The sequence below is a fragment of the Epinephelus lanceolatus genome, chromosome 11, assembly GCF_041903045.1.
Source record: "Epinephelus lanceolatus isolate andai-2023 chromosome 11, ASM4190304v1, whole genome shotgun sequence".
Classification (NCBI taxonomy): Eukaryota; Metazoa; Chordata; class Actinopteri; order Perciformes; family Serranidae; genus Epinephelus; species Epinephelus lanceolatus.
Genome location: NC_135744.1, coordinates 45,908,861 through 45,936,043, shown reverse-complemented (window position 1 = coordinate 45,936,043; position 27,183 = coordinate 45,908,861). Strand labels below are relative to the sequence as shown.

At 45.4% G+C, this 27,183-nt stretch overlaps 2 protein-coding genes across 4 annotated transcripts in view; both read right to left on the bottom strand.

The window, feature by feature from the left end:
- The window catches only part of slc23a1 (solute carrier family 23 member 1), a 72,618-nt gene extending 60,925 nt beyond the window's left edge, over window positions 1–11,693 (bottom strand). The window contains exons 1-5 of one of the 2 annotated variants that reach the window (XM_078172760.1): window positions 11,199–11,693; window positions 8,984–9,157; window positions 8,456–8,613; window positions 6,803–6,891; window positions 6,593–6,660 (exon numbers count right to left, since the gene is read on the bottom strand). In XM_078172760.1, the coding sequence (XP_078028886.1) occupies window positions 6,593–6,660; window positions 6,803–6,891; window positions 8,456–8,613; window positions 8,984–9,157; window positions 11,199–11,225 (516 nt within the window). In that variant the 5' untranslated portion in view covers window positions 11,226–11,693. The remainder of the gene's footprint in view (window positions 1–6,592; window positions 6,661–6,802; window positions 6,892–8,455; window positions 8,614–8,983; window positions 9,158–11,198) is intronic. The other variant, XM_078172761.1, reaches the window with a different exon arrangement.
- A 560-nt stretch (window positions 11,694–12,253) lies between these two features.
- Window positions 12,254–26,553, bottom strand: pwwp2a (PWWP domain containing 2A). 2 transcript variants are annotated; one of them, XR_013492383.1, is made up of 3 exons: window positions 25,619–26,553; window positions 19,573–21,721; window positions 12,254–12,793 (listed from the first exon to the last, which is right to left on the bottom strand). XR_013492383.1 is itself a non-coding variant. In XM_033644097.2 (2 exons), the coding sequence occupies exons 1-2, from the start codon at window positions 26,527–26,529 to the stop codon at window positions 19,837–19,839; spliced, it is 2,796 nt and encodes a 931-aa protein (XP_033499988.2). In that variant the 5' UTR covers window positions 26,530–26,553; the 3' UTR covers window positions 18,535–19,836. The 2 variants fall into 2 exon arrangements, 1 of the variants encoding a protein (XP_033499988.2); XM_033644097.2 differs by lacking the exon at window positions 12,254–12,793 and having other exon boundaries at window positions 18,535–21,721.
- Window positions 26,554–27,183: the final 630 nt, after the last annotated feature.

Sequence of the window (27,183 nt, the reverse complement as noted above, 5' to 3'; positions counted from 1 at the left end):
GTTTGGATTATCTGGTGCTAATATGGTGTTAAAATGCACTAGAATACAGGAAATGGCATCTACTTAATTGAAAATGTTGGGGGGAGGACCCTCAGACCCCCCCAGGGATTTATTTCCTTCATACATCCATGTCTCTGTGTGTTCTTCACAGTTCAACGTTGAATCTACACAGTTCTCATGGATGCTGATCCTAACTATTAACTAACATGAGTAGTCTGTCTAGTTAGTCTTTTTTAAGACTATATAATGTGCCATTTGTGTAATATATAAACATGTCTAAAGTTCCCTCTTCAGTGGCGAGAACACGCTGTATGTGCCCTTTGTTTTTCTTTTCGCCTCTGCCCTTCAAAAAGTCTGTGCATGCCACTGACTCTGACCCTCTGTGTTCTGTTTGTAAAAAGTCTAAGATCCAGCCCACAAGATTTCGACTCAAGTTAAAATGTTCTAAAAGCCTCTGGATTAAAATGTCTGGTTGACTCGTGTTAAAAGCAGAGGAAAAATCAATGAATAAAAGCCGAGCGTGACACCCCCTCCCTTCCATATGTTTAAAAAGCAAGTTAAGAATGGTTAGTGTGGCATTCCTCAACTACTCTTTTGGGCCTGTAGGCGAACTGTAATTGATCACTTGCACACTCTGAACTTTTCAAGATTTCCAAACGTACCAGTTTTTCAAATATTTTCATAATGATTGAGGTGAAGGCCACGGGTCTAAAATCATTCAGTGTTGTGGGGCGGCTGGATTTAGGGACCGGTACAATGACAGCATCCTTCCAGATCTTGGGGACATGCTGCACATCTAAGGATTTGTTAAAAATATTGTGGAAAACCGTACTTAATTCTTTTGCACAGGTTTTAAGTAGCCAGCGACAGATATTATCTGGACCATGACTTTTGTTAGTCTTCGTCCAGAAAAAAGCTTTCTCAACATCCTCCTGTCTCACAGAGAAATGCTGGTTGTCACACAATTCCAGGCTTAATTCCTGTATTTCTTTGCTAAAATCAAACATGTTAAAATGATTGTAAAAGCCGTTAAGAGCATTAACAAAAACAGTATCTGAGCTGAAGCCATTTAAAGTGACCCTAGTGCTATCTCCTGTGTTCTGAAGACCAGCAATAGTTTTCATACTGGACCAGGCTGAGCCGAGCCGGTTAGAAGCCATTTTGTTCTGTAGTGTGGCCTTATAGCTCTGTTTTGCCTTTGAGATCTCTACCTTAAGCTCTTTAGTGGCTGTGTATAGCTCTGATGCTCCTCCCTGTTGAAATGCTAATTTCTTTTTCATTATAAAGGATTTCCCAGATTTATTGACCCATGACTTTTTATTGGGGTATATTTTGACCTTCTTCTTGGGTATGAGCATGTCTCTGCAAAAAGCTGAGTATGAACAAACAATGTCTGTTAACTCATCCAAGTCTTCACATGATTCTTCGAACATTCCCCAGTCTGTATAGTCAAAGCATCTCTGCAGAGCACATACAGCATCATTTGTCCAGACTTTCACCTCCGGACTTTCTCCCTCTTGAAAACAGTCTTATAAGTGGAAAAAAGATGCACACAGTTGTGATCTGCCGAGCCCATTTGGCAGTGATCTGATATTTGTTGTCTCAACTGGCATGACAAAACCACCAAAGCATGTTCTCCTGCCTTTTGCCATCAAATCTCCCCTACCCCACTGCCAACTTATAATGTCGGACAGAGAGTTGGACCATCAAAAACTGAGACTGCAGACACTGATACCACACATGTGATCCAGGAGGCAAAGTATAAAAATCTTATCTGGCTCCTTACTCAAATCACAGCTGCTGATAATCAGACCATCAGTAGCTGGACAGGATTTAACATCCAGATCCGCAATGACATCACAGTGGTTCAGGACATAGTCACATACCTACCCATCATCAATGGACCTGCAACTGACATGTCCACGGTGAATGAGGTTTTGGAAAAAACACTTTCCATCATGCAGTCTCTGCATCTAAAAGAGATAGTGTGTGTCTTCGATCAGGCTCTGTTTGCCAAGGCTGCAGAAATAGTTTGGAAGCAGGATAAGTTCAAGGCCATAATTATCTGGATGGGGACCTTCCACACAATATGTAAGAGATTCCAGGATGCAGGACTCAGTGACCTTTGTGTGGAGGCAGGCATTCTCACAGAAGGCTCTGTTGTTGGGGTCATGCAGGGTCGGAAATACAACAGAGCTGTTTGATTGCACAAGCTAGTGTATGAATCCCTGCTACGTCTAGTATGGAGAGGCTTCCTTACATGGATAAATCAAAATCAGGCAGGAAAGCTCCACTACCTAGAAGAAGCCCAGAGGTGTACTGAGAGCTTCAAAAGTTCATTTCAAAAAGTGCGGCAGACAGAGTCTTGCACACGTATCCATGAACTGTTCCTGGCATATCAGGAGTTCCTCAGAAATGCCACAAGTCTCTCTGCATTCTGGATGAGCTACCTGGATCTAGTGGAAATTATGCTGGCCCTAATTAGAGCCTCTAGAGAAGGCAATTGGATGCTTCACCTCGCTGCCATAAGACAAATGATACCAAGGTGTTTTGCCTATGACAAGGTTAACTATACCCGGTTTCTGCCATTCTACTATGCATCTATAGTGGGGTTTCTATCCAAATGTATCAAAATTTTTGAGCGCATTTTGTGAAAATGCACAAAAGAAAATGCGAATGTATGCCTGTTTCCATTCATTATTGTTTTGCGATTATTGGGAGTCATCAGGAAGAGCAGTAGGTGGCGCTTCTTGTGAAAAATGAACAAAATAAAAACACCCCCGTAGAAGAAGAGTGCGCCATGGGATGATGTCATAAGAGAGCGTCTTATGCCCACTGTAAACAACAACACACTCAACTGACACTCAACAACTGACCATGGACACATTCCTAATAAACCTGTCGGCTCTTGGGAGAACTCTGGTTAGCATTTTGTCAGCGTTCACAGTGTACCTAACCATCTTGAAGAAGAGACGACAAAGAAGAAGTTTAATGTTAAGAGTACTGTCAGAAATAGCTGGAAAGAGACCAGCTAAGAGTCAGCTAAGAACAGAAATGCCTACGTTCCCCATGTGTATGGGAATATAGGCATGTGAAGGACTTTTGGGAAGTAGCTGTCCAGCAGCATTTCACTTACGAACTCTGGCTGAAACATTTCCGTATGTCAAGGCCTACATTTGAGGATCTGTGTGCCGGTACGTCATCGTTTATGGGCAAAACCTGTTTCCATAGCAAATTGGCAGCCACAACCCATTTGGGCATATACCTGTTGATCAAACAATAGAAGAGACTGTCAATAGGGATACACAAACTCCTAGTGGAACAAAGGGCTTCAGTCTGAAGGAGGGCGCTGTGACAAAATACTACCTCACATCTGAGTACAGGAGCAGATACCTGAGGCAGCTTAGGGACATGAGTGGTGAGAATGACTCCGACTTCACTCATCCAGATATAGTACAATTACCTAGAATACGGAAGGATGAAGCCAATGTCCAGTCACTTGTCCAACTGATGGAGTCCAGCTGGATTAACCCTTTCAGTCCTGACTATGAAGAGCTTGTCAGTTTGTCCACTGGTATGGCTGCACCTCCAGATGTTGCTAATGACCTCACTGGAGCCCGTAAAATAGGTGAAGATGCTTATGAAGATTTCAAACAAAAGAGGATGGAAACAGACAGCCCAGACACAAAGTTTCATGACAGAATTCCAAAAAAGAAGCTGAAAACATTCACAGACCTTAGTTAAAAATCACATACCCTTTGCAAGAGAAAAGAAGTTATCCTCAACGCTGATAGGAAGCTGTTTGGGGAGATGATTCTTGTTGCAGAAAGCAGACAGCTGCACATGGGTGAACTTTTAGCCCACCCCCTTGGACCTTTGCCTTGGGCCCTAGCCAACAGTGATGGGTCACTTCGTAAGACCAACAAGGCAGCTCTTGCCAGGGACTTGGAGAAGCATGTCTCCCCAGCAGAAACCATCCCTCAGCCTTCAGACACTCTGATAGATGGAATGAGCTTAATTCAAAAGATGAAGGGGAATGATACAACGTTCTCCCAAATGGCAGAATCAATATTGGTTCAAGACATACATGAAGCTGATCAGTGCCAGCGCACTGATGTTATCTTTGATGTTTACAGAAAGATGTCCATCAAAGATTTGGAGAGAGCAAAGAGAGGCACAGATCCAGGTATTCAGCTTAGGAGCATTGCGCCTGGCCACAAGATACATCAGTGGAGGAAGCTTTTGTGTAGCTCTACAAACAAAACACACCTCATCAGGTTCTTGTTGGAAGATTGGAAGGGTCAACTTGATAAGATCAATGAGAAAGTGCTGTATGTCACCTGTGAGGATGCCTGTTTCAAGCTCACAAGGCAGCGATGAGAGGAGGTTCCGGAGCTATCAAGTACCCAGGAAGAAGCTGACACCCGCCTTCTACTCCATGCTCTACATGTCGCTGAATCAGACTGCAAGGGCATAATAGTCACAGCAGATGACACAGATGTGATGGTTATATGCATTGGGATCAGTAACAAAATCCCTTGTCCCATGTACCAGAAAGCTCAACAAGCTGAGTCATACACTAGGAGATAGTGTCTGTGATGCTCTGATTGGAATGCACTCATTTACAGGCTGTGATACAGTTAGCGCTTTCAGTGGCCGTGTAAAGTCAGCCATGTTTAAAAAACTGAAGACTAACAAGACCTGCCAAGACACATTCAGAGAGTTGGGAAGCTCCTGGGAGGTCCCAGATGACCTATTTGGAAAGCTCCAGGGGGTCACATGTCAGATGTACCTGCCTTCCACAAGCACAACTGAAGTTAACACGCTACGCTACCGGCTATTTTGTGCAAGGCATGGAGAAATAGACTCCACTCAGCTTCCACCTTGTGAAGATTGCCTCTACATGCATGCCTTATGAGCAAACTATCAGGCTGCTATCTGGCGGAGGAGTCTGGAGTGCAATCCAAGTGTACCAAATCCAAAGGATCATGGATGGAAGATCCATGATGGGGATCTGGCCATTGAGTGGATGCAAGGTATGCCTGCACCAGTGGCTGTATTGGCCCTACTATCATGCTCCTGCTCACGAACATATAAACTTTAAGAATGGCCATGCCTGCAAAATGGTCTGCATTGCACAGACATGTGTAAACTACAAACCTGCAGCAACCAGGCAAATGAGCTGGAATGTTTTCCAGAGCTGAATGATAGTGATGTGGACTATGAATGATGTGACAGAGTAAATGCTATACTGTATAACGGCTCTAGATGACATTATCTCTGTGCCTTATGCCATCTCTCCCTCTGTTTTAAGGACTCACCAGCCACAGCTCCTGTCTCTTCTCACCTGATTCGAAGGCTGTCATTGCTGTCTCTCCATGCTCTCCGCTGACATTCAATTTCATTATAGTAGCTCTGAGTGTTAGTTAGGATGAGGGCAGCAGGTGGGCCCCCCTATTTTAGGACAGCCTACAATGGAGAAATAAGGCACCTCCTTCCTTCTGCTAGCCTGGGAGTCCGCCTTAGGCAAGCGGTAGCACTCCCTTTGCTTCCTAGTTATGGATCAAATAGCAACTGGGCAGCTCTGAGTGCTAGTAGGCCTACTGTAGGCTACAGTAACACTGAGTGTTAGCACAGTAACTGCGTAATCAATTTCCTCTCCTTGTGATTGTCTTCATTAACAAAACTGGTGCATATTTAAATAAAATATTTCAGAAAATGTGTAATACAAAAAATACTTGTCTTAATATTAGTGATCAACTTGGCACGTTTCATGGGGATATCTATTAGTTAATTTTTCACCCTCTTTGTAGTATTTTGCCTACACGGGTGTAAGTTTGTTTACAGAGTGATAACTGTAATTAAGCTACTAGATAGGCAGGGCTATCATACCAAAATATAAACTAGAGACCTGTAGAGTGATAAAAATGCCAGAATTGTTTGGTCCCTGTGGGTGATAGGGGCCTACCAAGTTGTGAAAACGATCCCTTTAGCCCCTGGACTAATAGGGCCCCATTCTATTTGTCTGGTTGAAGTTCTGGCTGCACTAGCTACCTGTCAGGGGCTGGTGACATCACATGGTGAGATGAATAATCTAATAACCTACTTTTATGATAAGATGACATTGTTTGTTCATATTGTTAATGATCATTTAGAACAGCTGTTGTCTTTACTCCATTACTCCACTTACTCTTAAATATGATCCAGAAATATATTCTCTCTAAAAGTCACATGACTCTGACAATACTGACACGTGTGTTTAAAACTGTCCAACAACATTACAGAGTGTTAAACTGATCACAGTAACTGAAACCTCCTCAGTCTGCTGAGGGTTAATGATGATTATCCGCTGTGAGGGTCATAAGGACAGAGGGGTGTCGTATGCTGTAAAGCCCTGTGAGGCAAATTGTGATTTGTGATATTGGGCTTTATAAATAAAATTGATTGATTGATTGATTGCTGATCACATCATTCTTAATAGCGGTAAACATCCAGAAGCTCCTCCCACAGAGGGAGAAGAGCGCACCTGTCTGCTGCCCCAGGTGTCACCTGGGCCAATCAGATCCTCTGTATCATTAATAATCAATAATACCTCTCTGATCCGTGGCTGCCAGACATGTGACGTGTTCAGAGGAAGACTCCAGTTCCCATAAATCTCCTCTGCACAGGAAACAAAAAACAAACAACAAATTACCTAAATGATTGTTATTGATATTATCATGCTGCGGTTTGATCAAGGCATTAATCTACGTATTGATCGATGTATTGAAATGATCCTGTGGGCGGACAGAGATTGCCTCACCCTCTGTGGGACACGTCCATCGGTCCAGACTCAGAATCGCCTGAGCGGGAATCAGGAATGCAAATGCACTGGCCTGGAAGAGAGGAAGTCTACAAACACAGAGACACACATCATTCTCACCTGTCTCTGTCACTCTCACCTGTCTCCATCACTCTCACCTGTCTCCATCACTGTCACCTCTCTCCATCAGTCTCACCTGTCTCTGTCGGTCTCACCTGTCTCCATCACTCTCACCTGTCTCTGTCACTCTCACCCAACTCCGTCAGTCTCACCTGTCTCCATCACTCTCACCTCTCTCCATCAGTCTCACCTGTCTCTGTTGGTCTCATCTGTCTCCGTCAGTCTCACCCGTCTCTGTCACTCTCACCTGTCTCTGTTACTCTCACCTGTCTGTCACTCTCACCTGTCTCTGTCAGACTCACCTGTCTCTGTCACTCTCACCCAACTCCATCAGTCTCACCTGTCTCCATCACTCTCATCTGTCTCCATCACTCTCACCTGTCTCCATCAGTCTCACCTGTCTCTGTCGGTCTCATCTGTGTCCGTCAGTCTCACCTGTCTTCATCACTCTCACCCGACTCCGTCAGTCTCACCTGTCTCTGTCACTCTCACCTGTCTGTCACTCTCACCTGTCTCCATCAGATTCACCTGTCTTCATCACTCTCACCCAACTCCGTCAGTCTCACCTGTCTCTGTCACTCTCACCTGTCTGTCACTCTCACCTGTCTCCATCAGACTCACCTGTCTCTGACACTCTCACCTCTCTCCATCAGTCTCACCCGACTCTGTCAGTCTCACCTGTCTTCATCACTCTCACCTCTCTCCATCAGTCCCACCTGTCTCTGTCACTCTCACCCGACTCTGTCAGTCTCACCTGTCTCCATTACTCTCACCTGTCCCTGTTGGTCTCACCTGTCTCCGTAGGTCACACATGTCTCCATCACTCTAACCCAACTCCATCTGTCTCACCTGTCTTCATCACTCTCACCTGACTCTGTCAGTCTCACCTGTCTCTGTCGGTCACACATGTCTCCATCACTCTAACCCAACTCCATCTGTCTCACCTGTCTTCATCACTCTCACCTGACTCTGTCAGTCTCACCTGTCTCTGTCGGTCACACATGTCTCCATCACTCTAACCCAACTCCATCTGTCTCACCTGTCTTCATCACTCTCACCTGTCTCCGTCAGTCTCACCTGTCTCTGTTGGTCTCATCTGTCTCTGTCACTCTACCCCGACTCCGTCAGTCTCAGCTGTCTCCATCACTCTCACCTGTCTCTGTCACTCTCACCCGACTCTGTCAGTCTCACCTGTCTCCATTACTCTCACCTGTCTCTGTCACTCTAACCCAACTCCATCAGTCTCACCTGTCTCTGTCACTCTAACCAAACTCCGTCAGTCTCACCTGTCTCCATCACTCTCACCTGTCCCTGTCGGTCTCATCTGTCTCTGTCAGTCTCCCCCGACTCAGTCAGTCTCACCTGTCTCTGTCAGTCTCACCTGTTTCCATCAGTCTCACCTGTCTTCATCACTCTCACCCGACTCCGTCAGTCTCACCTGTCTCTGTCGGTCTCACCTGTCTCCGTCGGTCTCACCTGTCTCCATCACTCTCACCTGTCCCTGTCACTCTCACCTGTCTCTGTCAGTCTCACCTGACTCCCACGGTGGTCTGGATCAGGGTTGTGATTCCCACGGTGGTGAAAATGGTTCCAATCAGCTGACTGATGGTGTTCTGGTCTCGACCAACACACATGGCCTCGGCCAGAAGAAATGGCACCGCCACCGTGCCGCTGAAACACGTCAAGTAATGCTGAGGACAGAAAAGAACAGGTGACATCAGCCTGTCCCTCACCTAATTGGACAAACACATGTGTCATTTGATTCTGATGGTCAAACTGGAAAAAAAAAAACTTGGCTGAACTGACACAAACAGACCAGTTTAAATCGGTTCATGATCGTCCTCCAATCCAGAGTCCAAACAGGAAGACACAATCACACCTGTCCACGCCTGTCCACACCTAAACTACCCACAGTTCAGTTTAGTCCTAGTCTGAACCCAGTAATACCAGTTTGAACCCATGCTGACCTCGGTCTAAATTGAATCAAACCAATGTAAACCCAGTCTATCCTATCCTGTGTACTCCCAGTACTCCCAGTGCTCCCAGTACTCCTAGTGGTACCTGCAGTCCCAGTAGAATACACAGGTACCAGGGTGGGACGTCTTCAATGGTGTAAATCATATCTGACCCCACCACCTGTGCTCTTATTTGCAGCTTCTTATTTCTGTTATCTTCCATTGGCAGGTTAACCTCGACTGCCTTATGGCCCCGCCCCTCTGCCAGGTGATCTTGACTCTGATTGGACAGACAGACAGACATACCTGTTAATACTGGTAATTATAACATGTTATTACATGGCTCTATTAAATGCTGTATTCTGATTGGTCAGTCGCGGCATTCAGCGGTCTGATATTACTGTGTAATGACCGTTGCTACTAGCAACGGTCATTAGACAGTTGCTATGTAGCCCAGCGTTGCTAGGGATGTCCTGCAACACTGCAGCTGTCAAACAACTTCCGAGGGAAAAAACAAACAGCAATTGCTGATTTTAACATTTCTTTTAACTTATTTGGAGAGTAGCTACAAGGATTTTGAGGAATGGGATGCCACTGAAGAATAAGAATACGGACTTTCTCTGCCAAAAACAAAAGAACGCGGATTTGAATACACACTCGGCAGTCATGCTTAATGACATTTTACGCGAGTTTTATGCCTCGGTTCAGTCCACTAAGCCTGGGTGAGTACAAAACTTTAACCAAAAGTTGTCGAATCCGGTCGGTTTTAATGCACTTCGCGGAGGCAGACAACATTATTTAACTGATAATTAGCCGTGTAATAAGCGGGATAATGTATAATGAGCCGGTGAATGCTGGGAAAACAACTCCCGACAGGGAAATAGAACCCCGATGCGCAGAGACATATTCTAAGAGTGGCAAAAGCATTCAAACTCTGAACCAGACCTGTCCACCTGTTAATCACCTGTCCACCTGACAAACACCTGTCAACCTGTTTGTCCACCTGTTAATCACCTGTCCACCTGACAAACACCTGTCCACCTGTTTATCACCTGTTAATCACCTGTCCACCTGACAAACACCTGTCCACCTGTTTGTCCACCTGTTAATCACCTGTCCACCTGTTTGTCCACCTGCTAATCACCTGTCCACCTGTTTGTCCACCTGTTAATCACCTGTCCACCTGACAAACACCTGTCAGCCTGTTTGTCCACCTGTTAATCACCTGTCCACCTGACAAACACCTGTCCACCTGTTTGTCCACCTGTTAATCACCTGTTCACCTGTTTGTCCACCTGTCCACCTGTTTGTCCACCTGTTAATCACCTGTCCACCTGACAAACACCTGTCAGCCTGTTTGTCCACCTGTTAATCACCTGTCCACCTGACAAACACCTGTCCACCTGTTTGTCCACCTGTTAATCACCCATCCACCTGTTTGTCCACCTGTTAATCACCTGTTCACCTGTTTGTCCACCTGTTAATCACCCGTCCACCTGTTTGTCCACCTGTTAATCACCTGTCCACCTGTTTGTCCACCTGCTAATCACCTGTCCACCTGTTTATCACCTGTCCACCTGTTTGTCCACCTGTTAATCACCTGTCCACTTGTTTGTCCACCTGCTAATCACCTGTCCACCTGTTTATCACCTGTCCACCTGTATGTCCACCTGTTAATCACCTGTCCACTTGTTTGTCCACCTGTTAATCACCCGTCCACCTGTTAATCACCTGTCCACCTGTTTGTCCACCTGCTAATCACCTGTCCACCTGTTTATCACCTGTCCACCTGTTTTTCCACCTCTTAATCACCTGTCCACCTGTTTATCCACCTGTCCACCTGTTTGTCCACCTCTTAATCACCTGTCCACCTGTTTGTCCACCTGTCCACCTGTTTATCACCTGTCCACCTGGTTGTCCACCTTATATTCACCTGTCCACCTGTTAATCACCTGTCCACCTGTTTGTCCACCTGTTTATCACCTGTTTGTCCACCTGTCAATCACCCGTCCACCTGTTTGTCCACCTGTAAATCACCTGTCCACCTGTTTGTCCACCTGTTTATCACCTGTCCACCTGTTTGTCCACCTGCTAATCACCTGTCCACCTGTTTGTCCACCTGTCCACCTGTTTATCACCTGTTAATCACCTGTCCACCTGTTAATCACCTGTCCACCTGTTTATCACCTGTCCACCTGTTAATCACCCGTCCACCTGTAAATCACCTGTCCACCCGTTTGTCCACTTCTCCACCTGTTTGTCCACATGTCCACCTGTATGACCACCTGTCCTACAGAGCAACATGAAGGACATGTGCTTACCTGAGACGCGTCGTCCATTTCAGCCATTTGACTTCCTGATCGATCGACCACAAGATACTGCAGAGAGTGAGAGAGACAGTGGGACAAAGTCCAAACGACTATTTGGACTTTGATTATAAACTACACACAGAGACACACAGAGACACACAGAGACCCATTGACACAGTAACACACAGAGACACACAATAACACACAGTAACACACAGAGACACACAATAACACACAGAGACACACAAAGACACACACAGAGACACGCAAAGACACACACAGAGACACACACACACACAGACACACAGAGACACACTGACACAGAGACACACACACACAGACACACAGAGACACACTGACACAGAGACACACATACACACAGAGATACACAGGGAGACAGAGACAGGAGTCTTCCAAAAACTTCACCCTGGACTCTGGTTTCAAAGAAACACGGTTTCAGGGGCCCAGAAGTGCGGTTGCGTGTGGCCAAACAGCCAAATTGCATAGAATAATACAGGGTTTTACATGGGTCTGTGTGGACTAGGTCTTATTGTACGCTCACCTGTCTGACACAGAGTCCACTCCCCTCAGCTGAGCTCCACCCTCCATCTGTCTGACAAACCTGCTCAACTCAGCACACCAACTCAGTGATGTCACAGGCTGGAATTCCCCACAGGAAGAGGGGGCGCCATTTCTTTCCTGTACACCTCCACCTGTTGTGTTCTTAACTGATTCATTAAATCCTGTAAATTTACCTGGTTCATGTTGATGCTAAATCTGAAAGTTTAAACTTCAACTAACGCTATGGGTCTGTGAGTCAAGGTCGCCCACCTGAGACAGGTGAGTCTGATCCAACAACATCAGACTGTGGAGTGATGGTGCTGTTGGATCAGACTCACCTGTTGAATCAGACTCACCTGTGTCAGGTGTAGTAACGACCTTGGCTCAGAGTTTGAATAAAATAAAATCAGTCTCAGAGCGTGAACCTGTGAAACACGATAAAAAAACAAACTTTCCTGTAAATGTTGAATTTAAATGTTTAAATGATGAACAAACAAACAAACAGGTTCAAACATGCGTGTTTTTATTGCATTTATCATGTTTTACACAGTTTAACAATAAAGATCACTTTTCTGTCGTCTGACGTTTCAGCTTCACATCAGAGGAAAAAAATCTGTGACGAGTCAAACCTCTAAACAACCTCTAGATGACCAGTTTAAACTGGTTCAGACTGGTTCTGATCAGGTGTAGAAACTAAAAGGTAAAAAGGGACGGAATCACAACATCTCTATTTCTACACCTGATCAATAGTCAATAAACCACCTGTCAATCACACAGTTTCCCTCTGCTGCAAGTTTTTGTGCTAAGCTAGGCTAATAGGTCACCTGACAGGTGTGTGGACGGTGTGTTCAGGTGCAGCGGGCGCTGCCTCCTGCAGGTCATCGCGACTGCTGATTGGACGAAGCAGTAGAAAAGATGAAGTCATCATTTTATAAATATAAACTCTTCATTTAAATAATTGTTCATGTCCGTGTGATCAATCAGCTGACACCTCTCATCCAATCACAGCACAGGAATCTCAGCGTCAGCAGCTCTTCAGAGTCGCACTGCAGAGACAGAGACAGAGAGACAAGTGTCACTGATGACATCATCAGACAGAGGACAGCTGTGTCTGAAGTCACTTCCTGTCTGTAGCTGTTGGACTACAGAGACAGACAGAGAGAAAGAGACAAACAGACAGAGACAGAGAAAGAGACAGACAGACAGACAAAGACAGAAAGAGACAGACAGACAGACAGACAGAGACAGAGAAAGAGACAGACAGACAGACAGACAGAGACACACAGACGAGGACAGACATGTACTCTGAAGTCCACCTGCTGTCTCCTTCAGAACACGTCAGGGACAAAAGGACTGATGTCTCACGAGGACCTAGACAAACTTGTCCCTTGGTGTATCTTTAGGAGACTCGACGAATGTCTTTATCATGAGACCACTGAGTCCTCACTGACTTCCTCACTGACTTCCTGTCTGTCAGAGTTCCTTTCAGAATAAAACTCTGAACGGTTTCTGACTTTCAGTCTGACCCGTCCAGACGTCTCATGTCCTCAGGGACACGTTTGCTCAGTGTCTTCAGAGACAAGACTCAACATGGAGACACAGTGTCTCCAGACGTCTCAGGACAGGTGAGACTCAGGTGTTTAAATCAAAGACCAAGACGTCTCCGTTTGTCTTCTGTTAAATCACATATTTATTTCTCTCAGTGAACTTTCATTTAATTTAATGTTATTTTTTTTTTCATTTTATTACTTTATTTTATTTATTTGATATTATTTTATTTTGTTTTATGTATTTGATTTTTGTTTTATTTATTTTTTCATTTTATTATATTTTTCTTATTTTTTTTAATTTTGTTAATCTATTTTATTTTGTTATTTTATTTTATTTCCTGTCCAGCACTGTGACGTCATTGTTATTTATCTGTTTGTTCTAGGTTTGGTCTCAATGCATTCAAGGTCCTCTGTGTGCTGAACGTTGCTGAGCTGCGTTCATGAACCTGACTCATTGCTCATTTATATCAATCCCATAATGCACTGCTCTGCACGTCATCAGTGATGAAAGGATCAGTAATCAGCGGATCAATATTAACTGATCATTAATCATCTGCTGTGTTCATATGAACTGATTTCTGTTGTTGATGACGTTGATTTCTGATTGAATTATAACTCAGAGGATTCAGCATGTCGTCGTCTCAAAAACAAACGTCTGATACTTATTTATATTTATATTTGTGTTTCATGTTTTTACTGAGGATGAATTCACCTGAATGAACACATGAAACTCACCTTCAACTCCACTTCCTGTTTACCTGACCTTAACATGGCTGATAACATGAAACTTGGGCTGCGGTCAGAAAGTCCCTCCTATCGTCTATTCCTAATCACTATTCCTTGACCTCGGCGGGAAACGTCACGAGGCCAAGGAAAGATGAGTAGGAGAATTCATAAGGACTTAGGAAAAGAGAACCGCGGAGCTGAGAAAATCTGACCGCACTTATGCTGGTCTACGTCATCATGCAACGGCGGATGTTATTGACGTGGGTCTGCTGTGGTGAAACTACAATGTTCTGAAGATGGACTACAAAATGCACACGATGAGAACATATGGGGCGTACGTTCTCATCATGTTGATTCATGCAGGTTATATAAATGTGGACAACACGGTGAAAGATATTGTTTAATTACTAAGGTCGGAATTGAATTAAAAAAAGGAATATAGGCTGCCAGCCACAAACTGAAATGAAATTGTCACATTGAGAATGTTTGCTCACACTCACCCGTCTGAATCCCAAGTAGTGAAATTAATTAATGATATTACTAAAGGCTGGCAATACAACAACGCTCAAATGAATAAATGACTGATGCAAACTGAGCATATGTTACGGTGCCTGTCCCCTCCGTCCAAAGCTGTGTTCAACTTGTTTGTTTTATAACAGGATAAACAAATATTAAATGCATTATTTTGTTTTTCCGTGTGAATAAAAAAAAATGGAAATCCACGTGCTTTTTCCATTTTCTTCTTCAAATGGGCAGTTGGAGGCGAAATTAGACCACAACCAGTAATTAACTTGTGTTTGGCCTTTATTGTTAAATCAATATTATGTGCCCCTACTGCATAGATAGACAGATAAATAATAAATAATAATAATAATAATAATAATAATAATAAAAGGGACGCTGCTGTGCCTCGTGCGTAAATGCGCACAGCGTCTCTCTTTATGGGGAAAGGCGCTTATTGTTTCTGCTGCGGGGTGGGGGGTGGGGTGTGGGGGGTTATGATCCTTCCACTGTAGCTCTGCAGGGAAACACTGTACAGGGGAATACAAAGTGGGAAGCAGTAACTTCATTGATTATTTAAATCTCCAGATACGCCAAGTATATGCGCATTTACGCACGAGGCACAGCAACGGTACTTCATTGATTATCTATTTTTTTAGATTCAATTTTATTTATATAGTGCCAAATCACAACAAAAGTCATCTCAGGGCACTTTACACATAGAGCAGGTCTAGATAATACTCCTGAATCTATCTATCTATCTATCTATCTATCTATCTATCTATCTATCTGTCTATCTATCTATCCATCCATCTATCCATCCATTCATCTATCCATCTATCTATTTATCTATCTATCCATCATCTATCTATCTATCTATCTATCTGTCTATCTATCCATCCATTCATCTATCCATCTATCTATCTATCTATCCATCCATCATCTATCTATCTATCTATCTATCTATCTATCTATCTATCTATCCATCTAACTGTCCGTCTGTCCGTCCGTCCGTCCATCCATCCATCCATCTACCTATCTACCTAGGCCATAAGCATAGCCGATGCCAATGTGTTGAGATGCAGTAGGGGCAGATAACATAGATATAACAATAAAGGCGAAAAACAAGTAGGATTCTGGTTTTGGTTTAATTTCTATATCAATTAGCCATTTGAAGACGAAAACGGGAAAAGCATGTGGATTTCCGTTTTTTCTCATTCACATGAAAATCGGAAAATTAAAATGATGCATTGTATATTTGTTTATCCTGTTATAAAACAAGTTAAACAAAGCTGTGGACGGAGGGTACACTAATAGTACTGAAACGTTCATAGTTAGCATCTAAGTTTAACATAATGTTGAAAGTTGAAAAAATATACAGTACAGGCCATAAGTTTGGACACACCTTCTCATTCAATGTGTTTTCTTTATTTTCATGACTATTTACATTGTAGATTCTCACTGAAGGCATCAAAACTATGAATGAACACATGTGGAGTTATGTACTTAACAAAAAAAGGTGAAATAACTGAAAACATGGTTTATATTCTAGTTTCTTCAAAATAGCCACCCTTTGCTCTGATTACTGCTTTGCACACTCTTGGCATTCTCTCCATGAGCTTCAAGAGGTAGTCACCTGAAATGGTTTTCCAACAGTCTTGAAGGAGTTCCCAGAGGTGTTTAGCACTTGTTGGCCCCTTTGCCTTCACTCTGCGGTCCAGCTCACCCCAAACCATCTCGATTGGGTTCAGGTCCGGTGACTGTGGAGGCCAGGTCATCTGCCGCAGCACTCCATCACTCTCCTTCTTGGTCAAAAAGCCCTTACACAGCCTGGAGGTGTGTTTGGGGTCATTGTCCTGTTGAAAAATAAATGATCGTCCAACTAAACGCAAACCGGATGGGATGGCATGTCGCTGCAGGATGCTGTGGTAGCCATGCTGGTTCAGTGTGCCTTCAATTTTGAATAAATCCCCAACAGTGTCACCAGCAAAACACCCCCACACCATCACACCTCCTCCTCCATGCTTCACAGTGGGAACCAGGCATGTGGAATCCATCCGTTCACCTTTTCTGCGTCTCACAAAGACACGGCGCTTGGAACCAAAGATCTCAAATTTGGACTCATCAGACCAAAGCACAGATTTCTACTGGTCTAATGTCCATTCCTTGTGTTTCTTGGCCCAAACAAATCTCTTCTGCTTGTTGCCTCTCCTTAGCAGTGGTTTCCTAGCAGCTATTTGACCATGAAGGCCTGATTGGCGCAGTCTCCTCTTAACAGTTGTTCTAGAGATGGGTCTGCTGCTAGAACTCTGTGTGGCATTCATCTGGTCTCTGATCTGAGCTGCTGTTAACTTGCCATTTCTGAGGCTGGTGACTCGGATGAACTTATCCTCAGAAGCAGAGGTGACTCTTGGTCTTCCTTTCCTGGGTCGGTCTTCATGTGTGCCAGTTTCGTTGTAGCGCTTGATGGTTTTTGCGGCTCCACTTGGGGACACATTTAAAGTTTTTGCAATTTTCCGGACTGACTGACCTTCATTTCTTAAAGTAATGATGGCCACTCTTTAGTTAGCTGATTGGTTCTTGCCATAATATGAATTTTAACAGTTGTCCAATAGGGCTGTCGGCTGTGTATTAACCTGACTTCTGCACAACACAACTGATGGTCCCAACCCCATTGATAAAGCAAGAAATTCCACTAATTAACCCTGATAAGGCACACCTGTGAAGTGGAAACCATTTCAGGTGACTACCTCTTGAAGCTCATGGAGAGAATGCCAAGAGTGTGCAAAGCAGTAATCAGAGCAAAGGGTGGCTATTTTGAAGAAACTAGAATATAAACCATGTTTTCAGTTATTTCACCTTTTTTTGTTAAGTACATAACTCCACATGTGTTCATTCATAGTTTTGATGCCTTCAGTGAGAATCTACAATGTAAATAGTCATGAAAATAAAGAAAACGCATTGAATGAGAAGGTGTGTCCAAACTTTTGGCCTGTACTGTATATGAACAAGTTGTGGCATGAGATGTATAATGCTTCATAAACAGTGGTAACTTAGATGGTGATCTCCTTCCTTTCTCGGTCATGTTGGTCTTTTTCTTTCCTAATCATTTGAGTTTGTGAATGGTGCGTAAATATTGCCGCTGCAATGACTTGTGGGATGGAATTATCTCCTTTCCTATCGCTTAGGAAGGTCCGATGTATCCTATGCTAAAGGAGATCTGAAAGGAAGCACTGAACCTCCTTTCCTTAGTGTTTAGAGAATTCAAACGGCTCTTATCATGGTGGCCACTGAAATACTTCCGGGTCATTTCTCTTTCCGACCGCAGCCTAAGAATGGACCATGACCTTTGACCTCTGAGGCTCATTACACCCTCCCAGGATTTACCCAGCACCTTCTTTCAGGATATAGTCTGAACCTGATCAAATAGATGATTCAGTATTTAGCCGGTACCTGAGTACATATAATACTTCACCTAATGCAGTAGGCCTTCTTAAACCTGATTATGTATTCTCCATAAATTACTCTGTTCTCTGCTGTATTATTTCAGTAATTACTCTGTATCTGCTCTATTATTTCAGTAATTACTCTGTACCTGCTGTATTATTTCAGTTGTTACTCTGTACCTGCTGTATTATTTCAGTTACTACTCTGTGCCCAGCTGATATTTTCCCACTCTGGTTACAGAGTTGTTTTTACCTGAAGTCTGAGTCACATGTTTAATGTAATCTGATTACTGTTTCAATCTCATTGAAGCCACTGGTTCGTTAAATTAAATCTCAGTGGACTTTTGAACAGGTCTGATGATGTAATCTGGTTATTGATTATTATAATTATTGATCACTGCTGACACTCCAGGTAAAAACAGCTCTGGTGACCCGTTTACCAAACATCTGTTTGCAGGTGAGAAAATCTGAGTGAGTTCTGCCGCAGGAGCGCCGCTGAGCTGGGCACCGGCGTGACCGCTCAAGTAACAGCACCACAGAAGAAGAATGACGACGATTCAAAGATTCAAAGTTTGACAGTTTTTTAATAGAATTTAAAACATGAGAGAAAAAAAACAGACACAGGTGAGACTCAGGTGAGTTCAGCTCACGATCTCTGATCTGCAAACAGACGGGAAACGGAGTCCCACAGCACAGAGGGAAAATCCACCTTCGTCATCAGCATCATCATCATCGTCATCATCGTCAGAGAGCAGAGCAGCCGTCCTGTCCAACAGTCAGTGTGTCCTACCTGTCCTACCTGTCCGTCTGTCAGTCTAATGGTGATCCACTGAGGCCCTGGGATCAAACACACAGCGATCAATACGTCTGATCACTGATCAGTCTGATCAATCAGACATCAACAGCTGGGTCACACACTGATGACATCATCAGCACAGGATTACGGGGACCCATGATTACAGAAGCTGTAATAGTTGCTGTGTTTGTACCAATCAGAACAGACGGAGCTGGTCACATGATCAGGCTCTGACTCAGCTCTGGACCCTGATCTGGACCCCGGGCCTCAGTTAGAACAACACTTTGTGTTTCACAGTTTTTTACTTTCAGTCTGTGGATGTCCCTCAGCAGAACCCGCAGAAACCATGACAACCAGCACAAAAGGAAGTGACATGTCAGAGCGTCACAGCGTTTCACCTCGCCACCAGCAGACAAACATAATTAACAGAAACCAATCAGAACTCATCGATCAATCACTGCAGCTGGATGTGACCACTGTTAGCTTAGCCAATGTTAGCTTAGCTTCACCATCTGGATCTTAATTAGTGTTTACTTTGAAATTATAGGTTCATCTTTGATGATGTAAATGTGTGACATCATCCTGATGATGCTTTCAGCCAATCACACTGGACATTTAGGATTTCCTTTTAACAGATATCCTGCTTCCTACATTACCCATAATGCAACTGGACAGTGTCTTTCATAGAGCCTCTGTGCCTGGCAAACAGACTGATGACATCACCATGACATCATCAGGTTAGTTAGCAAACAGACAGCGCTGTGAAGGCGAGGAGAGGGGAAACGCTGCTGCTGACTGACACCTGCCTGAAACTGAGGACCTCTGTGAAGACCTGGGGAGGTGACCACAGAGGTAAGCCCCGCCCATGCAGACAGGTAATTCAGAGGCCCCGCCCCCTCCTCTCCAAAAGGGAAGACCAGAACAGGAAACAGAAACGTGAGGACCGTCCATCTGTTTGCGTCCGTCTCAGACAGACAGACAGGTATCAGTCTGAGGAGAGGGGGGAAGGCTCCTCCCACCTCCTTATATGGGCGGGGCAGGAAGGGAGGTGTTGGCAGCAGTAGCTGATGCTACGTCTCAAACTGTGTGAGCAGCGCCCGGACTTCAGGTGTCAGCTGTTTCGCTGCGCTGGCGGCCTCGGCAATGGCACGACGGTACGGCCCCTTCCTCTTCCTGTCAAAGCGTGACTGGAAGGTCTCCAGGAAGGGCGACAGCTGAGTGAGCGGCAGGAAGGAGGTAGTGGGGGAGCCAAACCAGGAGACACGCGCCTCCTGCCGCACCGCCAGCCCTGTGTCGCCGCGCCGTGACACCGTTATGCCGAGCACGCGCGCCGGCCACCAGGGGAAGCCGTAGATCTTTGCCCAGACGATGTCGCCAACGCACACCATCCGACCATCAGGGAGCGAACATTTGGACACCAACTTGGAGAAGACGGAGGAGGACGACGAAGATGAGGAGGAGGAGGAGGATGTGGAGGACTTACGACGCCTCTTCAGTTCACCTTCCTCCTCCTCTCCGCCGCCGGCCTGCGTCTCCTCGCCATCAGCTCTGGGGGGAGGGGCGGTAGGAGAAGAAGAGGAGGGACACAGAGGCCCTAACGAGGAGGAGGTAGGGGGGGCGGGAGCGGAGGGAGAGGAGGAAGGTGGGTCTCCTGGAGGGGGGAGGTCAAAGGTCTCTGTGAAACTGCATTCTGAGTGGGAGGAGTCTGAGGAGGAGGAGCAGGGGGGAGGAGCCTCCACTACCTGCACATCATCTCTTCCCTGTCCCTGCTCCGCCCCCTCCTCCCCAGAAGGGCTGACCTCCTGCATGTCCATGGCAACACTGGCTGCACAGGAGGGGGGAGTCGGAGGAGGAGATGTGGTCGAGGGAGGGGGTGGCTCTACGGGCGGGGCTGAGTTCACTGTTGGGGCAGGGCTTAACAATGGTTTGGGAGGCGATAAGCGAGCACTCTGTTTGGGCGGGGATGAGGAGGAGGAGGGTGCCTGGCTGTCGTCGGTACGATACCTTTGGGGTTTGAGGCGCATTCTGGGCGGAAGCACCGTGTGAGGACTCGAGCTGATGGCGGTGCCGCTGAGGTGCTGCAGGCGGCGAGTGAAGTGCACCTTCTGGTTGTGGTTCTGCAGGGCAGCGGCTCGGGTCATGGCCTTGGTGCGTTCCTGGTTTTGACCCTGGTTCTGGTTCTGATCTTTGGGCCGACGGTGTGGTGGTGGTGGCTGGGAGCTCCTCGCCAGCTTCTTGAGAACCTGCCGTGTTTTGGACCGATCGCCAGTGGAACCTTTGGCCAGAACCTTCTTAGAGTTCAGATTCAGACACATGCGACTGGACGAGGATGACGAAGGTGAAGATGAAGCCACGCCCCTCAGGACACGGCGAGAGGAAGATGATGATGAAGATGACACACGTATCCCTGATGATGAGCGTCTGTCAGCAGCAGTACGCCCTCCCTTGTCATCACTTCTAAGCCGTTTGACCTCCGAGGAGATTGGCCCCTCGGCTGTTCGCCGCCGCCGTGATACCTCCTCACTCCTCAGATCCACTGTGCCCCGCCTTGAATCCCTGTGCCCACCTGATGCCACCACACTTTTGCATTTGTCGCACAGCACCTGGCGGGGGCGGAGCTTGATGGCATTCATGATGGAGGTTGGCTCCTCGCAGCGGTAGCGCCGCTTTGGCCGTTTGATCTTGCGTGGCAGTGGCTGAGGTAAGGCCTGGTTGTAGGTGTCCCTGATGAAGAGAGGAGGGGGGTACGGCGCCCCCTCCTGGAACAGTGGTGGCAGTTTGGAGGTCCAGGAGAGAGGATGGGGAGAAGACGGGGACGTGGGGCTAACGATGACCTCTTCCTGTTTGGTGGATGGGTCAGCGTTTTTCAAGGGGGGCGGCTGCACAGACATCTGTGGTCGACTCCCGTCGTCCCGTCTGGGAAACACCGTGATGGGGATACCATACGGTCCAAACCTGAACACAGAGAGAGGATGAAAACCTTAGAGTCTCAATACTCGCCGTAACAACCTCAGATCTCACCTGAAAACTCAAAGTCTCGTCTGAACTCTCAAGGTCTTGCTGAACTCAAAGTCTCATGTGAACCCTCAAAGTCTAGTCTGAACTCACAAAGTCTCGTCTGAACCCACAAAGTCTCGTCTGAACACTAAAGTCTCGTCTGAACCCTCAAAGTCTCGTCTGAACACTAAAGTCTCATCTGAACTCAAAAAGTCTCGTCTGAACTCAAAAAGTCTCGTCTGAACCCTCAAAGTCTCGTCTGAACTCAAAAAGTCTCGTCTGAACCCTCAAAGTCTCGTCTGAACTCAAAGTCTCGTCTGAACTCCAAGTCTCGTCTGAACTCAAAGTCTAGTCTGAACTCAAAAAGTCTCGTCTGAACTCAAAAAATCTCGTCTGAACCCTCAAAGTCTCGTCTGAACTCACAAAGTCTAGTTTGAACTCACAAAGTCTCGTCTGAACTCAGTTTCAAAGACTCTGAACTTTTTTTTCCAAATGTTTCAAAGACGCCTGCAAACAAACACATTTGATGATCATTCTTGTGACTAAAAACATCCTGTTAAAATAATTTCTTGTTGATGCGTTTAAAGAAGTCTTTTGAAACTGAATGCCCTGTTTCTGTGTGTGTGTCGTTTAGTTTTGTTTTTGTTTGTTGATTTTCTCTGACGTCATAAAACAATATGGATTCTGATGTTTAGTAACAGGTAATATGTGACACATAAAGTCCAGTTCAGACCAAAGATTGGTGACGAGACAAAACCACTTCAGAACGTTACAGAGAAAAGTGTCAGCAGTGTGACGTGGCCTGTCTGAGCTCGACTCAAGTCAGTTGATGGTGTCACCTGACACTCAGCTGTTCAAATGGCCGGCGGCTGGTTTTAACCGTGCCCTCTGTTTCCGTCCTCACGGTGTGCCAGTGTTGGACGGTGGGTCGCTGCTGCTGCTCATATGTGCTTATGCCCCACTCACACACACATTTTTATTGACTGATGAATTGGCACTGGTTATTTATATTATTATTATTGTGGCGTTTTTGCACTTCTGTTTCATCATGTAAACAAAGGACGCCGCTCTCAGCTGCGTGCACCACATCAGACAAGAGACGTCACCACTTCTGTTGTCTTCCTAGGTTCTTTACTGGAGGTAATGTACAACAAAGCGATTAGTGAAACATTCGCTGCTCGTCTCCCCCGCTCAGACAATGCCTTGTTTAGTTTCTGCAGTGAAACGAGGAGACAAATTGTTTACTTCTTATTTCAACGTCACTCCTCGTCCACTGCGGCGTGTTCCACAGGAAACACTAAGTGAGCTTTAAGCTCCATATTAACAAACACATCACACTCAGTGATGAGGCTCCGTCCAAAGGAAGTGTGCCCACATCATGACTTTTATCCACATTAACACACACGTGGAATAATGCCGCCATCTACGGTGTGTAGACCTCAGTGTGGGTTCATCACAGTAAAACAACGATGAATCAACGACAGCATGGCGGAGTCTTAACATTCGTCAGAGTAAACACAAACAAACATCTGTTGGTGTGAAAAAAAAAATTCCTCACAAATATTCAGATTAATGTTTCAGTCCAGTTTGAACAAAACTGCTTCTGTCTCTGAACGATCACACTGATCAATAACATGCTGTCTCTGAGTTATATTGATTAGCATTGACTGTTTATTATTGTGTGCTCTGGTGTATGAACTGAATTGTTGTACTGACTGTTGTCACTGTGATGAGGAAAAATTGCTGTAAATAGAAAAAGACATCCTGCTGCTACTGTTTGACCAATACATTCATTAATCAGGGATCAAAAATATTGTTATAAAAAAGATTCAATAAATAGGGATCAATAATAATGTTATAAAAAAGATTAATTAATCAGGGATCAATAGTAATGTTATATAAAAGATTTGTTAATTGGGATCAATAGTAATGTTATAAAAAAGATTAATTAATTAAGGATCAATAATAATAAAAAGATTCATTAAAGGGATAGTGCACCCAAAAATGAAAATTCAGCCATTGTCTACTCACCCATATGCCGATGGAGGCCCTGGTGAAGTTTTAGAGTCCTCACATCCCTTGCGGAGATCGGCGGGGGGAGTAGCTAGCACACCTAATGGCAGACAGCGCCCCAGACTAACGTCCAAGAACACAAAATTGAATCCACAAAATATCTCCATACTGCTCATCCGTAGTGATCCAAGTGTGCTGCAGCCGCGACATAAAAAGTTGTTATGAAAAACGTCATATGAACTCTGTTTTTAGCCTCATTGTAGCCTGTAGCTCTGACTGCTTCTCTGTGCTCTGCGCTCACGTGTGTGCGCTCAGGGTGATCGGTGATGCACGGTCTCTGAAGAGCAGCAGTCTCGTCAGTACTGATGTCCAGATTCTCAAGTGCAGGCATCGTCAATTCTCAGTCAGAGCAGCAAAGACTTTCCTCATCCGTTGGCATTGCTTTGCATTTGAAACAACTACACCACCAGGTTTCCAGTGCTCGACTCTGGTATTCTGCAGCTGGCTGAGGCTCATGAGCTGCGGCGGCTGCTTCGTCCAGTAGCCTGAGTTATACTCGGGCTCAGACAAATACGGCTCAACAAAGAAATGCTGTTCCTCCTCAGTTTCAAAGTCTTCAGACATGTTGGGCTGTCCTTTGCTAAAAGACCGTAGTGCAAATTATCTTTTAGCGACTGTGGTTACTGTTGTCTCCCCCTGCAGTGCACGTGTCACGTGATGTAAACACAGGTGAGCAAAGCTCATGCTTTCGCTGGTCTCGCGCAGGCGTGCACACGTGAGCGCGGAGCACAGAGAAGCAGTCAGAGCTACAGGCTACAGTGAGTTCAATTGACGTTTTTCATAACAACTTTTTATGTCGCGGCTGCAGCACACTTGGATCACTATGGATGAGCAGTATGGAGATATTTTGTGGATTCAATTTTGTGTTCTTGGACGTTAGTCTGGGGCGCCGTCTACCATTAGGTGTGCTAGCTACTCCCCCCGCCGATCTCCGCAAGGGATGTGAGGACTCTAAAACTTCACCAGGGCCTCCATCGGCATATGGGTGAGTAGATAATGGCTGAATTTTCACTTTTGGGTGCACTATCCCTTTAATTAGGGATCAATAATAATGTTATAAAAAACATTGATTAATCAGGGATAAATAGTAATGTGGAATTTGTGGAAGGAATTATTGATATCTGATTACATTATTAAAAATATTATTGATAACTGATCACATTACTGAAGGTATTATTGATAACTGATCACATTATTAAAGATATTGATATCTGATCACATTATTAAAGGTATTATTGATAACTGATCACATTACTGAAGGTATTATTGGTAACTGATCACATTACTTAAGGTATTATTGATACCTGATCACATTATTAAAGATATTATTGATACCTGATCACATTATTAAAGATATTATTGATAACTGATCACATTATTAAAGATACTGTTGATATCTGATCACATTATTAAATATATTATTGATAACTGATTACATTAATCGATCATGTTATTGATCAATACTTAATTAACATCACCTGTCAGGCCTATATTACTGATCACATTAATCGATGATATTGTTAATAACTGATCACATTAATCAATGCTATTATTGATAATTGATAACATCATTAAAGGAAATGATATCTGATCACATTATTAAATATATTATTGATAACCGATCACATTATTAAAGATATTATTGATAACTGATCACATTATTTAAGATATTATTGATAACTAATCACATTATTAAATATATTGTTGATATCTGATCACATTATTAAATATATTATTGACAACTGATTACATTAATCGATCATGTTATTGATAAAGTTTTACCTTTTTGAAACATCCATCAGGACCCCGGAGAACACCTTCTCACCCCGCCGGAAGGACACCACCAGCGCGTCATCGATGACGTGGTCCAGAGAGACCCGGACCTCGGACCCAGGACTCAGATCCGGCCCGGAGCCGAGCGGCGGAGCACCGACACCGGGCTCCGGCCGAGAGGAGTCTTCCCCGGCGGAACCGTCCGCCGCCAGACGCCTCTTCGGGGACCTGCAGGGCGGGGAGGAGTCCCGCGGGCCGCCGCCCGGCAGCTCTTCGGTCCCCGCTGAGTTCTTCCCGTACCCCGGCTTCGGGTCCAGGCCGTCCGAGACCGACAGCCGGTCAGCGGTACCGTCCTCCGCCGGGCCGGACCTCAGCTCCGGTTGGGCCGGAGCCGTGTAGCCTCTGTCTCGGCCCGCGGTCTCGGTCCGGTCCGTCGTCACGTTGGTGGTCGGTTCTGCCGGTTCCGCTAGAGACAGTCCGGCCTCGGTGACGGGAGGGGGAGCCGGGAAGGAGTGCAGGAAGACGGCGGAGGGCTCCGCCAGGATGCTGCGGTACGCCGCCTGCACCGACACGTTCCCGCCGCCCTCTGGATCCGCCGGTACTCCGGGAGAGAACCGGTCCATGCTGATCAGGTCCACCGGGAAAGTATCGATCCGTTCATCGTTAACGGCGTCATCAGAGAGCGCTGTTCCCGCCGCGGGCTCCAGCTCCGGCCTGTCATGGCGGCGCTCCTCCCCGTCCCCACCATCCTCCACCCGGTGGACGACCGGCTCCACGGGCGGCCCCTCGATTTCCAGTGGGGCTCCCGGTAGTCTCGGGCCGGTCGGGCCCGGTTCTGACGGGCCCTCGTCGTTCGTCGCCGCGGTTATTGTTGTTGTCGGAACCGCCGCAGCTCCTGGCTCTGCAGCCACGGCCGCCATTTTCTTCCGCTATGCTGCCAAAGCGGCGCTTCGCCCCGCCCCCCACTACACTGCCAGCTGCGCAGGCGCGCTGCCGTTGGCTGGAGAGCCTGTCAGTCAAATGAAACGAGGCAGAGCGTCGCCTGTGATTGGACGATCCTGGCAGCGTCCGTGTGGCTAATTGGATGATTCTGTTCGGGGGCGGTTATCTTCACAAGAAACAAAAACATCTAAGCTCGATCAATATCTGATCGATGGAACAGTTTCTGATTCACAGAGGCCTCATTAAAAAAAAATAAAATAAAATAAAACAAACAAGATTTTTTTTAAAAACAGCTTTCTTCTGATCATCAATATCTGATCAATAAGCTAAAATATGAGCCAAACCTGCCAACATAAAATTCATCAGTAATTCATCAGTGAATCACCTGACAGATACTATGAATCAGATCATCAATAATCTGATCAGTCAGTAAATAAATAAATAATTGATTTGTGTGCACAGATCAATAAAGTGTGATGTCAGTGGGTCAATAATACTGAACAGACCCGAGACCTTCAGAATAAAAGCACTGAGTTAGTTTGACTGATGTTAGTTATCAGTAATGACTGAATTAAAATCAATAATCAGTGTGATGACAGAGCGACCGTCAGCCAGTCAGAGCAGAGTATCAA

Coding starts and splice junctions, on each gene's coding strand:
- pwwp2a (XM_033644097.2), bottom strand. CDS start 26,529: ATGGCGGCCGTGGCTGCAGAGCCAGGAGCTGCGGCGGTTCCGACAACA. Junction 21,722..25,618: donor CTGATGGATGTTTCAAAAAG/GTAAAACTTTAT, acceptor CTCTGTGTTCAG/GTTTGGACCGTATGGTATCC.